The sequence below is a fragment of the Argopecten irradians genome, chromosome 1 (genome assembly GCF_041381155.1).
Source record: "Argopecten irradians isolate NY chromosome 1, Ai_NY, whole genome shotgun sequence".
Lineage (NCBI taxonomy): Eukaryota > Metazoa > Mollusca > Bivalvia > Pectinida > Pectinidae > Argopecten > Argopecten irradians.
This window is the reverse complement of record NC_091134.1, coordinates 36,576,401-36,593,971: the sequence shown is the minus strand read 5'-3', so window position 1 is coordinate 36,593,971 and position 17,571 is coordinate 36,576,401. Positions and strand designations below refer to the sequence as shown.

Below are 17,571 nucleotides of genomic sequence, written 5' to 3'. Positions count from 1 at the left end.
TACATACTCTAGAGATATCTTCATCTTTCGGTTGATATAAAACATCAAAAGTGAACTTTAAATTGCTTCCTGGCATTGGACTGTTTGGTCAAGCGCTTGAAATATTCTTTTCTTCATTAAATTATTTTTAAGATTAGTTGTAGTGTAAATGCTTGCATTTAATCGATTATAAGTTAATCTTTTATTACTTTGCTTTTTTTAGGAAAAATGATCATACGGCGAAGGCGATGTTTCCGATTGATGGCTTCTTGGACCATAATCGGCATTTCTGCACTGATTGTATTTCAATTCACGACATCACTTACGAAGCTCATCGAAAAACTGGCCATAAAAGCCAGTCACAATTTGAGAGGACATACGACGACTTTTACTTATGCTTTCGATATAAATACAACAAGCAAGAACATTTATTTCTATAACCCAGAGTTTTTCCATCCTGTTGAAGACTGGGTATTCGATACGTGGGGGACAGAGAAAAAATTAGAAGGTTGTCCAGTATCACAATGTATTTTCACCAGAGGAAAGGTTCGAATGGACAAAATCGATGCCATCATATTTAAACCAAGAAATATGGTCTCCTGTCCGCCAAGTAAACCTCCGGGACAAGTTTGGATATTTGCTGAATTCGAGAGCCCCAATAACTATTTCGAAAAGAAGTGTTTTTATGACCTTAAGAACAAAGTGAACTGGACTATGACGTATCGGCGTGATGCAGACTTCACCCTCGAGCATGGTTACTTCAGAAAAAGCAACAAACCCAAATACAGCGACAAGGAACTGGACGATATTTTTGCCAAGAAAAACAGAACAGCTGTTGTTTTTATAAGCAATTGCCGCACTTATAGCAAAAGGTTAGCATTTGTGAAGCTACTGCAGTCATACGGCGTACAAGTTGATATCTTTGGGTCATGTGGAACAAGACTGCCGAGTTGTGACGATGATCTCCGCTACCGGGCATGCTTCAATATATCGGGGTCTCTTAAACCCGACTGCTTCAGCGAAGTTCTTCCCAGATATAAGTTTTTCCTTTCGTTGGAAAATTCTCTTTGTTTTGATTACACGACAGAGAAATCTCTACATCGTATCATGCAGCATCCCATTATACCAGTGATCCGGGATGGTAGTAACGCATCCTTGTTTCACCCTCCGCATTCCTATCTAAAAACAGACGACTACAAATCAGTGAAGGATCTAGCAAGGCACATGGAAATACTAGCTAATAATAAGACGGCTTATTTGGAATATTTCAAATGGAAACAGTTCTACTATACGGAGGATATGTACAAAGAATGGAAATCGGCCTTTTGTCAGATTTGTGAAAGACTGAACAATCCCGGAAGTTACAAGCGTATCTATGGCGACATCGCAGCATGGCACATGTCACCAAGAGGAAAATTTGCATGTCATAATGCTACTGATCTAGACACATAAAATTAGCACGACTGTTTCATTGCAATATTGACTTAACCTAGTCATGACTTTCACAAAATTTGCAAAACCTGATGTTTTTTTACAAGCTAGGCAACCTGAACTTTGTCCGTCGTTCGATGAATGAAACAAAAAATACGTGTTTTCTTTGCGCAATAGACCACAAAAACAGCAAGAAGCTTGCCCAAGCTTTAGCTTTTTCTTGACGAAATAAGACGAGATTAACCTAGCGTTTCTTTACGAAATAAGACTAGCTGAACCTAACGTTTTCTTTTACGAAATGAGACTAGCTGAACCTAGCGTTTTCTTTTACGAAATGAGACTAGCTGAACCTAGCGTTTTCTTTTACGAAATGAGACTAGCTGAACCTAGCGTTTTCTTTTACGAAATGAGACTAGCTGAACCTAGCGTTTTCTTTGGGAAATAAACTAGCTGAGACGCTAAAGTGTTTTCATTACGAAATGAGACTAGCTGAGACGCTAAAGCGTTGTCTTTACGAAATAAGACTAGCTGAACCTAGCGTTTTCTTTACAAAATGAGACTAGCTGAACCTAGCGTTTTCTTTACGCTAAAGCGTTGTCTTTACGAAATAAGACTAGCTGAACCTAGCGTTTTCTTTACGAAATAAAACTAGCTAAACCTAGCGTTTTCATTTACGAAATGAGACTAGCTATACTTATCGTTTTCTTTTACGAAATGATACTAGCTGAACCTAGCGTTTTCTTTAGGAAATGAGACTAGCTGAGACGCTAAAGTGTTTTCTTTACGAAATGAGACTAGCTGAGACGCTAAAGCGTTGTCTTTACGAAATAAGACCAGCTGAACCTAGCGTTTTCTTTACGAAATGAGACTAGCTGAACCTAGCGTTTGCTTTGCCCAGATACTTTCATCGCGAAGTTGTGTTTGTGTTATTTGATGAAATAAACACTTCCGCGCGATAGAGTAATAAAACAAAGTAGCTTGCTAGTTGACTATAAACCTATTGGATCTTTTTGTATCTTTAACTGTCTAGAAAAGCTTAATTATGTATTAAAATGATTCTCGTAAATTGTGCGAGTTGTTGGCTTTAGTAGCCGATACAATACAGAGTTGCCCTCAATCCTATAAGGGAAACCAGTAGTTGGCTTTAGAAGACAATAAAAGTCAGAGGTGGCTTTACAGACCAATATATGTGTCCTAAGTTCTATTAGGGGAACCAGTTGTTGGCTTTAGTAGCCAATACAATAAAAGTTGCCCTCAGTTATTTTAGGGGAACCAATTGTTGGCTTTAGTAGCCAATACAATAATAGTTGCCCTCAGTTATATTAGGGGAACCAATTGTTGGCTTTAGTAGCCGATACAATACAGAGTTGCCCTCAGTTATTTTAGGGGAACCAATTGTTGGCTTTAGTAGCCAATACAATAATAGTTGCCCTCAGTTACATAAGGGGAACCAGTTTTTGGCTTTTGCCAATGCAATAAGAGTTGCCCTCAGTTATATAAGGGAAACCAGTTGTTGGCTTTAGCCAATACAATAAGAGTTGCCCTCAGTTATATAAGGGAAACTAGTTTTGGCTTTAGTAGCCAATACAATACAGAGTTGCCCTCAATTCTATTAGGGGAACCAGTTGTTGGCTTCAGAAGACAGAGCTGCCTTTATAGGCCAATATATGAGTCTTAAGTTCTATTAGGGAAGCTAGTTGTTGACTTGTAGCCAACATAATATGAAGTTGTTCTCAGATCTATTAAGAGAGTAAATGTTTGACTTTAGTGCCCAATAGAACAGATGTCCTAGAACTGAGAAGGACAGTTGTGAGTTCTATTGGCCTCTTAAGCCAATCCTGTGGAGTCAGTCCTTACCTTCCATGGTTCATTAGAGGCCAAGAGAACACGAGAGTTTTCCTCAGTTGTGTAAGGTGAGTGAGTGGTTGTATTTAGTAGCCAATAGACCACGGGCCTGTCTATATTTCTATCAGAGTAGCCAGTGACATTAGAATCCAATATAACATAGAGCAGTCCTTAATTAACACTGAGGCAAACTACTGGCTTCCTTAATAGAACTGAAGACAACCCTGTTCAATTGTCTTCTAAAGCCAGCTACTGACTCCCGTAATAAAACTGTGGATAATTGTATTATATTGGCCTCTAATGTCAACCATTGGCTCCTTTAATAGAACAGAGAAGTATGTTCTATTGTCTTCTTAAGCCAACCACTGACTCCCCTGATAATACAGAGGACAACTCTGTTCTTTTGTGTTCCAATCCAACAACTTACTCCCTTAATAGAACAGAGGACAACTCTCTTCTATTGTATTCTATAGACAACTACTGGCTCCCCTAATAGAACAGAGGAGAATTCTGTCTTCTATTGTCTTCTAAAGTCAACCATTGACTTTTCTAATAGAATAGAGGACAGCTCTGTAATGTATTGGCCTGTAAAGTCAACCACTGACTCCCCTAATGGAATTGAGGACAGCTCTGTGTTCTAATGTCATTTAAAATCACCCACTGACTCCCCTAATATAATGGAGGACAGCTCTGTGTTCTATTGTCTTTTAAAGTCACCCACTGACTCCCCTAATGGAATCGAGGACAGCTCTGTGTTCTATTGTCTTTTAAAGTCACCCACTGACTCCCCTAATATAATGGAGGACAGCTCTGTGTTCTAATGTCATTTAAAATCACCCACTGACTCCCCTAATGGAGAATATGAAGGTCTGTGTTCTATTGTCTTTTAAAGTCACCCACTGACTCCCCTAATGGAATCGATGACAGGTCTGTGTTCTATTGTCTTTTAAAGTCACCCACTGACTCCCCTAATGGAATCGAGGACAGCTCTGTGTTCTATTGTCTTCTAAAGTCACTCACTGGCTCCCCTAATAGAACTAATAGAACAGAGGACAGCTCTGTGTTCTATTGTCTTTTAAAGTCAACCATTGACTTTTCTAATAGAATAGAGGACAGCTCTGTAATGTATTGGCCTGTAAAGTCACCCACTGACTCCTTTAATATAATGGAGGACAGCTCTGTGTTCTATTGTCTTTTAAAGTCACCCACTGACTCCCCTAATGGAATCGATGACAGGTCTGTGTTCTATTGTCTTTTAAAGTCACCCACTGACTCCCCTAATGGAATCGAGGACAGTTCTGTGTTCTATTGTCTTCTAAAGTCACTCACTGGCTCCCCTAATAGAACTAATAGAACAGAGGACAGCTCTGTGTTCTATTGTCTTTTAAAGTCATCCATTGACTCCCCTAATATAATGGAGAACAGCTCTGTGCTCTATTGTCTTCTAGAGTCAACTACTGACTCCCCTAATAGAACTAATAGAACAGAGGACAGCTGTGTTCACTCCCCTACTATAATGGAGGACAGCTCTGTGTTCTAATGTCTTTTCAAGTCAACCACTGACTCCCTTAATAGAACAGAGGACAACTCCATGTTCTATTGTTTTCTAGAGTCACCCACTGACTCCCCTAATGGAATCGAGGACAGTTCTGTGTTCTATTGTCTTCTAAAGTCACTCACTGGCTCCCCTAATAGAACTAATAGAACAGAGGACAGCTGTGTTCTATTGTCTTTTAAAGTCATTCATTGACTCCCCTACTATAATGGAGGACAGCTCTGTGTTCTAATGTCTTTTCAAGTCAACCACTGACTCCCCTAATAGAACAGAGGACAACTCCATGTTCTATTGTCTTCTAGAGTCAATCACTGACTCCCCTAATAAAATTGAGGGCAGCTCTGTGTTCTATTGTTTTCTAGAGTCACCCACTGACTTTCCTAATAGAATTGAGGACAGCTCTGTGCTCTATTTTCTTCTAAAGTCAACCACACTCCCCTACTATAATGGAGGACAGCTCTGTGTTCTAATGTCTTTTCAAGTCAACCACTGACTCCCCTAATAGAACAGAGGACAACACTGTGTTCTATTGTCTTCTAGAGTCAACCACTGGCTCCCCTAATAGAACTAATAGAACAGAGGACAGCTGTGTTCTATTGTCTTCTAAAGTCAACCACTGACTCCCCCAATAAAATTGAGGACAGCTCTGTGTTCTATTGTTTTCTAGAGTCACCCACTGACTTTCCAAATAGAACAGAGGACAGCTCTGTGTTCTATTGTCCTCTGAAATCAACCACTGGGTTAAGAAAACTGTCCTCAGCTCTATCAGGAGAGTCAGTGACTTATTTCAATGGGTTATACAACAGAGAAGTTCTTGGTTCTTTTAGGGGCAATATATTCTGAACATTGCTATTGATCACTGATATTGGATCCTAAATTTGCAACATCTGTTTGAAAAGTAATTGTGGGACCATAAATTATGTTCATTAAAGGTGAAGTTTTAGTGTAACATTTTCATATCAAACATATTTCTTTGCTTCAAATGGGTTACTTTTATTAGATGAAATAAACTCAATTTGCAAATATCCAAGTTGACTTTTGCCTCACATTAGCTGTATGTATAATTACTCTGAGAGATTTTGACAAAGAAAAGTTTGTCTTTATTTCTGAACTCTCCCTGATTACTTTATTGAATATATCTTTTAGCAATTGTGAAGTGTGAATTTCCACAATATGGTGTGGGCATAACTATTCAAGTATTGCCCATATATATACATACATACATACATATCTAACAAGGATTATTAATGACTGTAACATTAATCATCAGATTCATCACTATCTGAATAACCAAGTCCTAAGAGTCCTAGGGCTGAACCTGATGGTACTGGAGCTGATAAGGAAGCAGACGATGAAGAAACAGCTGACGAATCTGATGAAGGTTTTGGTTGGTTCACTCCCACTGGTGGTTCATTGCCCTTAGTGATTGACTGTGGTGAATCTGACTTGCTAGCAGGCACTGTACACACTTCATTTGTATCTCTGTTTGTGTTTTCACTGATCTTTTCCTCACACTGAATTCCTGGCTGCAATGCAGAATTTGCTATTGTCCCATTGTCAGCTTTTATGTCAGTATTTCCAGCAGCATTTTCATTTCCTGAAGAAGCAGAAGATGTCTTTGTCTGCTTTTTCCTGACCAGATTTTTGAGTCCGCGACTACTGGACAGTCCACCAACACTTCTCTGCCAGCTAGCTGTAGGCTTTTTCTCGGATTTATTCGTCCCATTGGTAGGCTGTAATAGAGAAATGCTGACATTATGTACAAGTAATTCATGTAATGTTAAAGCTCAAATCTAACAGATTAATACAGACTAGAATATGTGTTCTTCGCCTTCTTGTTTGTATTTAAATTGAATTGAAAGATAATTCCATCAACAAAACTTTTGTTACAGTAGTAATTATATAAGCCTCCAAAAGGTAAATAAGCGAGTAATCAGCTATCTGTTCCTGATAAGAACAATGGAAATTTTTCACTCGGTAAGTTTTTAACAGTAAATTAAATAATTACCGGTAATGCACTAGGTGTGTATTGTATAGTTGTTAAATTTTGTGGGCATAAATTTTCATAATTAACTGTTTGGTACTAATTTGGGTTATTTTGGGTTTTTTTTACAAATTATCTTTGTAGTATTAGAAAGCATCATTCATACGACAGGCTAACACATATTAAAACATGAATTTGATAAATTTCGTGAGGTATTTAATTTTGTGAATTTTGGTGCATCCGCGAAATTAAAACACCCACGACTATTAGTAACTACACAGTATTTCTCCTCAGAATGTTTATAATAATGAAGGTGAATAAAAAAAACATACAATCCAACCTTTTTTTAAAAAGGGTTGGACTTTAACCTACCTCTGTTGACAACATGTCAGTAGCTTTAGGAGGAAACACTACTTTTTTAGCCTTTGGTTCGTCTTCATCTTCCTCATCATCTTTTAACCTTTTCAAAATCTTTCCATTCTCTCTTTCACCAAAAATGGACCTGAAACCAACCCACAACCAAATTGAAGCTTTTTTTATACTGCAGGGTGCTTTTGTGGTAAGTAAACAGGTCATATGGCTATTTGGTAAGCTACTGATGATCATATGAATAGCTGATATTATAAGTACAAGCTAGATCACATTACTAGCTATTGAGTAACAGATTACATGACCAGCTGGTAATCATGTGTATGCAATTTACAGGTTCAGAGAAAATATTGATAATAGAAGTTACTCAATAGCAAAGGCCTGAAGGGCACAATTGATTAGGGCACTAGCCTGATATAAATACAAAATGTCTTGAAGCTAAGTTAAACAGTTTTGGCGATATAGCCTGTAAAAGCATTTCGGACGAACAGACAAAAGTACAAAGCCGACAGAAAGTGTTTCATGTGAGATAATTAAGGGTATACAACTAGGGCTGTTACGAGTACCCCAGTACCCGGTTACGGGTCGGGTTGAGGATGTAACCGGGTCTAAAAATGTGTATCCGGGTACCCGTCAAAATAGGACAATTCGTCTGGATGTACGTAAACAAGTCTAGAACTTATATGAAAAGTATTACAAAATCCAACTCAATTGATTTGTTTTCACTCACCAAGGATGACACCTTATCTTTATACAACATTTTCAGATGCAACATTGTTCCAATTTTTATTTCTCAATCTTTTTGACGGACATGTGCACTTAAATAGGTCACACTATAGTCATATTGGATAACACTAGAGACCGTCCGAATGAAGACTATGTCACATGACCGGAAGGTTTCCTCTCGGACTGATAAATACACGCTGGTTAGACTGACGCTTTACAGCAGCTCATTAGCAATTATGAATGTACAATAGAAATGAAGTAGACAATTAACGACTGAAGCTATCTTCACTGAACTCGCATATGATTTCATGGAATCTCCGTCGATCAACCGATCTTCCCAAACAGCAAAACATAGCATAACCCAATTTGTTACAAAAGCAGTAGATCTGTGTCGAGTACCCGGGTACGGATCGGGTACTAAAATTCGGGTACCCGGGGACAAAATTTAGTACTCGTGACAGCCCTATATACAACTGTACATGCCCTACCTTATTTCCTTTTCCTCTTCCTCCTCCTGCAGTTTCTGTAAATATTGTTCATACTCTTGATGCTGTTTAAGCATTGTTTCTGTCTTAACTGTTGCCTGCCGAGCACTCAGTTCCCTTAACTCCTCAAGGATATCAATCGTCTCTATCTCATTGCGAGAAGCCTTTGTTCGATTTTCTAAAATCTGCAATCAAACATTACAATCAAATTATCTCATCTCTATATTCTATCTAAAGGTGGACTAATCCTGAACATGATTATTATAATTTTAAGCCTTGTTTAAATTCATTTTATAGCACTAAAATGATTATGAATGACATCATGTTCAATGATTCAGATATGTCAAACGAAATTTTGTGAAACTATTTAATAAAGTATTTAATATGCTTTTTGATCACAACTCTGATCTCAATTTAATTATTTTGTTAATTTCCTTTAATTTACTTTTTTTTTTCTTTCTTACAAAAATGTCCTACCTTCATTGGGTTGTTGAGTTCTTCTTCCTCTTTTTCCTTTATCTCCCTCTCGGCCATTTCTTTGGCAATTTTCTCTGCCTCAAACAGCCTTGTAGCTCCAGCCTCCAGTGTGTAGTCTGTGTTCTTTAGGTCTGTCTATAATACAGTACAAATACATCTAATTGTTAAATGGCTTCTTGTTATAGCAGGTTCATATATTAATTACTACAAAATTAGAAATAGCTGAAGAAATATGTACATAGCATTGTTATAATACATGAATGGAATTGGGTCCTTCTGTATTGCAAATAATATTGAAAAAGGAGAAGTATGAAAACACCTTAACAAATCACTAGTATAAATAACAATATATAATAAATATCTAAAACCATTTCATAAAACAACTTCATTACTGCATCAAAATTTGATAGAGAAACCTGGTCTAAAGTTTCACAAAAATGTATTCCATCTTTGCATATTAGAGTTACCTGATCAACTTACCTCCCATGCAGGTAGTATAGGTACTCGTTGTGACATCATTACTTTTAGTTTGTGAACAAAATCTCCCTTGAAAAGTATGTTGTTATGCTCAAAAACACATTATATCATAATCAATACCTACCCCCAAAGAACAGATAACTCTGTAATATGCAAATACAGAATTCATTTTTTTTTATCATAAACACTTCATTTGAATTTGAACTCTAAATTGCTGTAGATAGATCTAGATTTACCTTAAATGCTATTTCAGCCACGCAAGTGGGGCATTTTATATAGAACCTGAAGATTCGCAGACCAAGGTAGAATTCCTCATCCACGTTTTCTTTCCTTGAGTTGAACTTCTTTCCCTTGTAAATATAGCCACCACATGTATTGCACCTGGAATGATTGAAATATCACTTCATTGATTTAAAAGATTAAACCCGACACTTCTGAATATCTGATAGAAAAAAAGTTCATTGAAGCTAATTAGAGGACGAGTTTTAAAAATGAAAAGACAAATGTAGATATAAAGACTGTCACATATGGAACTAACACCAATTTTCCACAGATTCAATATTTATGCTGAATGAATCCCCAACTCCTTTGAAGGTTTCTGAATTATTAGTGAATTACATTTTATATTTTGATGACTTATAATTATTTCTAATTTTTAAATTATAAATTATGTATATTTACCTCATGTTGAAGGGGGCCATAATACGGATGTTGAAAGTCCTATTCTTAGAAAACCTCATCTTCGGGATCGCCGAAGGGTCAAAATCTGGAGGGTAATATTTCTGAAAAATAAAATGGAAAGGTTAAATAAAATCTAAAGACAAAGAATATTGATTCACACATTACATCAATAAATGTATATCAGTACATCCCGAATCATACACAGTATATATTAAAACTTTGAAAGGACTGATATGAAATGTACAGTACAAAACAATTGACCCAATTTGATATACATTTCTTCTTCTTCTTCTTCTTATAGACACAATTCAATTGATGTCGATGATTATATTGTGCCTTGTGTGGATTGGCAGAGGCGTGATTGTGAAAAAAGAAAGAGTGAAGTTATTTACAGTGATTGTGAAGGTGCATTGTTTTTTTTTTTTTTTTTAGTGTATAGTTATATAAAGATAGAAATATGATAGAATTTCAGGGAGTTGGGTTTAGGTCTTCAAGTTCTGTTTTTAGGATATGTGACTTGTAAATGCAGAAATTATGGTAAAATGCAAATACATGAGGTCTATGTAAATTGTCAAAGACGTTTGAAAATGAAACATACTACATGCATACACAAACTACAATCTATGGATTCAAACAAAATTTTTAATTTACAACCGATACTTAACAAATTAAATAGCAGACGAAACATCTGGCTCAACCCTACTGTCACTTACCACACTGAAAGTGGGCCACGTGCCAAAAACACCAACTGACAGGACCCAAGATATTGTGCCTGAGGGGTTAATTAATTGGTGATTGCCATTTATAATCCTATTTTTATGTCTGGTTGATGTTTTGCGTCCGTACCCCGGTTAGTTTTCCTGGGCTTGTTTCCTGGGCTCTTGGCCAGCCGACTCACCTGTCATGGCCGCCATTTTTTTCGGGTGCATTTGATTGCAAAGTCCAAAAAGTTGTGGAACTTCGTCACTGAAATTGGGACGCTTCCGCGAACATAAACTATTAAAAAATGATGTTTCCCCATGTGGAATGGACTCGTACAGGACATTATATATTAATAACCAAAACCGAAGGTATATTGAGACATCATTTGCGGTTTTAACTTAATGCCATGATTGGGAAAATAGTGACTGATTTGGGAAAATACAGTTAAGTTTTCAATTGGGAATGGGTCCGTTTACCGGACCCTATAAAGGCCTGGCAAAAACCCTGGAATCCCCAACTCCTTTGAAGGTTTCTGAATTATTAGTGAATTACATTTTATATTTTGATGACTTATAATTATTTCTTATTTTTAAATTATAAACTATGTATATTTACCTCATGTTGAAGGGGGCCATAATACGGATGTTGAAAGTCCTATTCTTAGAAAACCTCATCTTCGGGATCGCCGAAGGGTCAAAATCTGGAGGGTAATATTTCTGAAAAATAAAATGGAAAGGTTAAATAAAATCTAAAGACAAAGAATATTGATTCACACATTACATCAATAAATGTATATCAGTACATCCCGAATCATACACAGTATATATTAAAACTTTAAAAGGACTGATATGAAATGTACAGTACAAAACAATTGACCCAATTTGATATACATTTCTTCTTCTTCTTCTTCTTATAGACACAATTCAATTGATGTCGATGATTATATTGTGCCTTGTGTGGATTGGCAGAGGCGTGATTGTGAAAAAAGAAAGAGTGAAGTTATTTACAGTGATTGTGAAGGTGCATGTTTTTTTTTTTTTTTTTTTTTGTTTTTTTTTAGTGTATAGTTATATAAAGATAGAAATATGATAGAATTTTAGGGAGTTGGGTTTAGGTCTTCAAGTTCTGTTTTTAGGATATGTGACTTGAAGACCTCTAGTGTATTGCTTTGTACTGTAGCCACCGTGGATGTTCCATTGTTTAATTGTGTGTGAAAAATGAGTGTGATGGCAGCTACTGTATATGTCTATATGTGAATGGGTGTGATTGTCTGGTCCCGTAGTCTGTCAGATTAAGAATTTGACTATTAGTAGCCTAGTGTCAGTTATTTAAAGAAGATAAACAAGTTCCAGTCCCAATCCCATGTTATAATATTCGCCTTTAGCTTCAAATTACTTAATAACAATTTTGAATTCACGAGAAAAACTACAATGTATTTTATTTAAATTATACTAAAAATACAAGAAATACTGGTCATGATTCGTTGAGTTTCAGTGGAAGTTTACAATCCAAATTTTCTGACGATCTTGCCATAGACAGCATAAAGACTACAGATATATCGCCAGTATTAACATCAGATTAGAATCTTAGACGCATTAATGACAGAGTCGATGTTGTCATTCGTAATGTCCACATACGTTTACTGGCAAGTAAACACTGAACAAACTTTAAATTCTTACGTTTAAAACTTTTCGCTCCGACATCTTGGCTGTTTGTTGTCACTCGATCAGATAAGATGATTATGAGATGGTAGTCTGACTTTGGAGACGATTCTTGGTTAATGTTTCCCTGCAGTTTCTCGTCGGTAGTGGATCGTCTCGACCGGAAATGGCTGGGTCAAGGGAGGTAACTCTTTCGTAAGTAATAACTCACAAACCAAAAACAGGTAGCACAACACCAAGTAAATGTAGCAGGTAGAGGATAAGCAAACATGTATTATGTTATGTAACAGGAAAAAGAGGAAACAAAAACAAAAGCAAATTTAGAAAATAAAAACAGACACACAATGTAAGCTAAAAGTAAATGTATGAAAACCACTATCACTTGAGATAGCTAATTGGAAAAGTGTGAATCGTTTTAAATTAAACCTCTATACAAAGTGACATTATATTTAAATTCGATTCGTCTATCGTAGATTTTTCTTTAGATAATGAGTCAGAATTTTACATTGTTTTTTTTTTTTTTTAATTTATAAAGATGTACAACATCCAATTTCACTTTTTATAAATAGCGAACATTTATTTACTCACGAGTGTGAGAAGTGATAAAGAATATGTTATCTAAATCTCTGGTTTGCAGGTCACGAAGATTTAGGTGGTCTAGAAACACAATGTGCTTTTTAAACAGTTCAGGTACAGGTTCAGTACAGACATCATCGATATTCCAGGGGTTCCGATCACTTACGATCTCTACCTGGACTATCTCATAGTAAAACTGAAGGCAGCTCAGGGAACAAATCTGAACCAATCACAGGCCAGAAAAAAATCCTTTGAAGAATACACAGAGAGCGACGCCCAACTTCATAACAACACAATCAACCGCAGTTACCGTTATACGGTTTTTGATGTTCATCAAAGGACTAAATTATCTGAACTGTTATGTTGCCTCCAGTTTTACTATGAGATAGTCCAGGGGTGTAGAGATAGCAAGTGATCGGAACCCCTGGAGTATCGAGGATGAAAGTTCAAGTAAATAAACTGATGTATATTGTGTATAAAACGTAACTTTGTATGACATATATATTTCAAAAATGACTTATCAAATAATCTACCTCTGTAGTCCCTCTGCCGATATCTGATGTAACGGTTATATGTACATGTATAATGTTTTGGAGTGTTGTAAGTTAAGGAATGTTGATGATACAAGGGACAGAATTAGTAGTCAGATTGCATCACACACTTGGATAGGAGTTATTCCCCATTCTACGTAGTATGTACAAATAGAACTGTACGCGTGTGTTCCGTCCCTGCGTGCGCCTGTCCCAGATGCAACTCCAAAACCGTTGAACTTAATAATTACCTTCATGAAAACTCCTGTATACAAGCTAGTGCCATAGTTGTGTTTTTCCAATATTGAATACTTCCCATTTTCTATATTTTCTCTGTTACTATTGAAAATATTAATTTAACCTGATTGTGGATAATACCGTCCAACCAGAAGGGTTGTTCCGGTACAAAAGGTAGGGGAAAACCCAGTAGATCCCCTCAACCAGGCCATAATAGATAAATAATGCATGCATAAAATGACAAAGACTTGATATTTTAACTAATTAGCTAACGTTTTATCACTATCATCGGGAACACAACTACAAGTTTTACAGCATTATTGAAATATAAATATATAGGCATTAGATATATATCAAGATATCACAGAATGTACACCATGTAATGTAATCTATCAGGGCTTTAACAGCTATCCACTAAAACAAAACAGCGAGATTGTCATCAAACCAGCAGATAAATGTTTGGTATTTGTAATGAAGCCAACCTTGATCTTTCTTATATAACATTCAACCAGAAACTTGATAAGGACCCTAAACAGAAGCATGTGATACTATAGTTATTGAGACCATAGTTCGTATCCTAAATCAAGGAGATGTAGGACAACGCTAGCTTCCCACGCCATGAAAATGCTCTGAAAGCCGACATGTTTATCTGATTTCAAAGATCCATAAACCCGGTAGTATGGGTAGGTCATTCATAATTCAATGGACCAACTTACAGAGAAAATTTCAAAGTTCATCGCTTTCCATATGACCTATTGTTGCAAATATACCATCCTATCTACTAGAACAAACCAGACATTTTTTCTGTTAGTTACTGTCATAGTTGATAAATTTGGCGGATGTAAAATTTCGCGATACTAGTATAGTTTCACTGCTCTTTGTAACTTATTCACGGTATAGTATATTTTTGCAAATCACTTTTGAAGAATATGAACTATATGTAAAAAAGATGTTTTTTTAACAATTTCGTTAGTTTTTTTTATTTCTCGAGATAGAGTTAATTCGTGAATTAAGCGAAAATTATACGATAGACGTTCTCTCTCTCTGTGCATTGATAACCCCTCGAGCGAGAGTCTACTAAACTTATCAACTCAGCACAGCTATGGGTACGGAGATGGCCCTTTCGTGTGCTAATGTATGGGACACCTTTAGCACCTGTGTGTGGCGCGATAAACACATGCATGATATCGACATTTATCGATATTTGTTTCTAGACAAAAGTTATATCTTCACCGACGGAAAAAATTAGTATAGGCCAGTATTCAAAACCAACTGATACCCAGGTTTTATTTCTGTCGGACCAGTTGCCATCTCTCACAAACTACGAAAAACATCACATACAGGCTTAAGGCTTTCGGTGACTTTAAGTGTCTGAGAATACAACTTCGAACGTTATTCAGAACTGAATTCCCGACTTCTCTCTAGAGGATAAAATTCGTATTTGATAGATCAATAAATTCACAAAATGCCAGCAAGCTTAGTGCATTGAACCTGCACCCTATTTAAAGTACTGTTAAATAATTGTTTCAATGTGCGTTATTTTTCCAAAGAAAGCTTCCTCGTCTTGCTACTGCCACATACAGCAAAACTCTGTGCATGCTGCGTTCATCCACAGATTCCATAGACACATTTGATACTCTGACATGCAAGTCAAGCAATGTTGTAAACCTCCTCTGTTGCAAAAATGTCAAATGCAATACGTCGGAGAAACCAGTAATCCACTTTATGATTAAATACCAGATTGAATAGTTACAGTTGGTCTATAAAACAAAGCAAACCAGAATACACGATGGCAAATAATTTTAATTCACCGAGTCAGAGTTGGAAAGACATGCAGGTGAGTGCGATTTTAATTCACCGAGTCAGAGTTGGCTTGAATCGAGTGTCACTCGAGGAATTTATTTTGGTTAACCATCTGGATTTTCATTCAATAGTGTCATCGTCACGGATTCTTTTTTCTTAAACATAATTGTTTAATAACTTTGCGAATACGAACTTTACAAAAGTCAGTAAATATCGAAAATTTAAAACTTAGAGACGCAGAGAAAAATATGTAGAACACTTCAAATACTGTTTATATGCCAAAAATACAGCAAGTCACATACCATACCGCTTTAAGGGTATACTTTTATGATCATTAATACAATCTGCCTTGTAAACATTACTTAATTACACATGCCTGTGTAATATGTATGTGCATACATTATTGTTTGTGTTTGTAAACAGTGTCATCTTTGGACCTAGATGTTTTTAGCATTCGTCCATCATTTTCCCATTAAATCCATTAAATTTATATATGCTAAATAACACAGCAACAGTCACTTTTGTTGGTCTTAGTAGACTTTTAGCGAAATAAAAGAAGAACTTATATAAAAGATACAACAAAGGAGGTAAAATTAACAAAGAAAAATACAATTTAAGGACATTGCAAATAAAAAAAATAAAAAAAACACACACAAAAACCCATTATTTGACAAAGAATCTCTTCAAATCACATAAATTAAATTAGAATCTAATGACATCAATGCTTGATAATGAAACCCTGGTTATAACTCTAGCGCGTATTATTGCATTTTATTGGCCACATACAGCGTACAGGAGATAAAACGGAAGTTCTGTCTACAGCGAGTATTGATGACGTATTTACCAAGTCAAAACCGTCTCTAATGATCGGCCCGAGATCCAGCGCATCCGGAATCCACAGGTCGGAAATGGACCCAGGACGTAAATGTGAATTGCAATTCTTGTGAGGCGCTGGGCTAATGTGCTTCAGTGTTTGGTGTCTTCATAAATCTTCACGGTTAGAAAACCATATAAAAAGCATGACAAATATATAACAACTAGCAATAATGGCGTTATGTTCGAAAAAAATGAAAACCCATAATATTACAACAGGTATTCATAATTCTAGAATTAATTTTTCGATAACCTCTTTAGGATAGCGGAAACACTACTGTGTCATTTCGAGAAGAATACAAAGACAAAAACCCATATTACAATACTTTAGATTTAAAAAGATGCTATGGGAGAACTTAATAATTTCAACACAGCTGTTTATTCATCGTTTATTAAGAGAAAATCATCACAAAACATTTTGTCCTGGTGAACCATCTCTCTTATGCCATTGGAAATAAATAATCTAGAGCGAAGTTTTCACAGTATCAGTGTAAGGTTTTTTGATATATTTTATGCTTTCTGCGAGATGATGTCTCCAAAATTTGAAGAGATTATGGAAACTCCTATAAAATAAGGTGGAGGAAAAGTCAAGGTACCGGATAAATCACAGAGAGCAGAAAGGTCTTTTTTAGTTGAGAAGAATTTTAAAGAACATCAATGATTTGTTTTGAGTGTTGAAATGACGGTGCACATCAGACGAATGGCAATCTTCATAACAGCTGGCATAGAGCAAAACATTGGCTGAGGCATGCCGAGGTTTTATAACATTTTGTAATCCTGAGGATAAAACATTTGAGCATTTTGTCTCATACATCAAAGATTTTATTACAATTTTACAACTTATATATCTCGTGTTTTGAAAAAAAAACCCGCGAATGCAACTCAATTCTTTATTCGTGAAAAGTGCATGATAATTTTAATGCAAAATGCACCTGCTTGTTTCCTTAACAATAAAACAGTCGCAGTGACGTCAAAGGGTTGTAATCGGAGTAGTATATATTACTGATAAATTAATCTTAAATCAGATTATCTTTACTTGATTGGACTCGTTAACAACATGTACATTTCCAACCACCAAAAACACCATATCTTTACATGACGGTAACGAATCGGAGGTCTTTACCAACGTCTAGGAAACTGTTGGATAAACGGCAAGTCTCTGAAGGTAGGATATAAATTT

The 17,571-nt window shown here is 36.1% G+C and overlaps 2 protein-coding genes across 3 annotated transcripts; one reads left to right on the top strand and one right to left on the bottom strand.

Moving 5' to 3' along the window:
• The first annotated feature begins 207 nt into the window (after positions 1-207).
• On the top strand, positions 208-1,990 carry LOC138310397 (alpha-(1,3)-fucosyltransferase fut-6-like). Its single transcript, XM_069251610.1, has one exon. The coding sequence runs from the start codon at positions 208-210 to the stop codon at positions 1,429-1,431; it is 1,224 nt and encodes a 407-aa protein (XP_069107711.1). The 3' UTR covers positions 1,432-1,990.
• Positions 1,991-5,778: 3,788 nt separating this feature from the next.
• Positions 5,779-12,562, bottom strand: LOC138326268 (splicing factor YJU2-like). 2 transcript variants are annotated; one of them, XM_069272401.1, is made up of 7 exons: positions 12,391-12,562; positions 11,327-11,427; positions 9,565-9,709; positions 8,852-8,986; positions 8,378-8,559; positions 7,167-7,296; positions 5,779-6,543 (listed from the first exon to the last, which is right to left on the bottom strand). In XM_069272401.1, exons 1-7 carry the CDS (start codon positions 12,412-12,414, stop codon positions 6,070-6,072), a joined length of 1,191 nt encoding a protein of 396 aa, XP_069128502.1. In that variant the 5' UTR covers positions 12,415-12,562; the 3' UTR covers positions 5,779-6,069. The 2 variants fall into 2 exon arrangements, with proteins under 2 accessions (XP_069128502.1, XP_069128494.1); XM_069272393.1 differs by lacking the exons at positions 11,327-11,427; positions 12,391-12,562 and adding an exon at positions 10,010-10,112.
• Between the last annotated feature and the right edge of the window lie 5,009 nt (positions 12,563-17,571).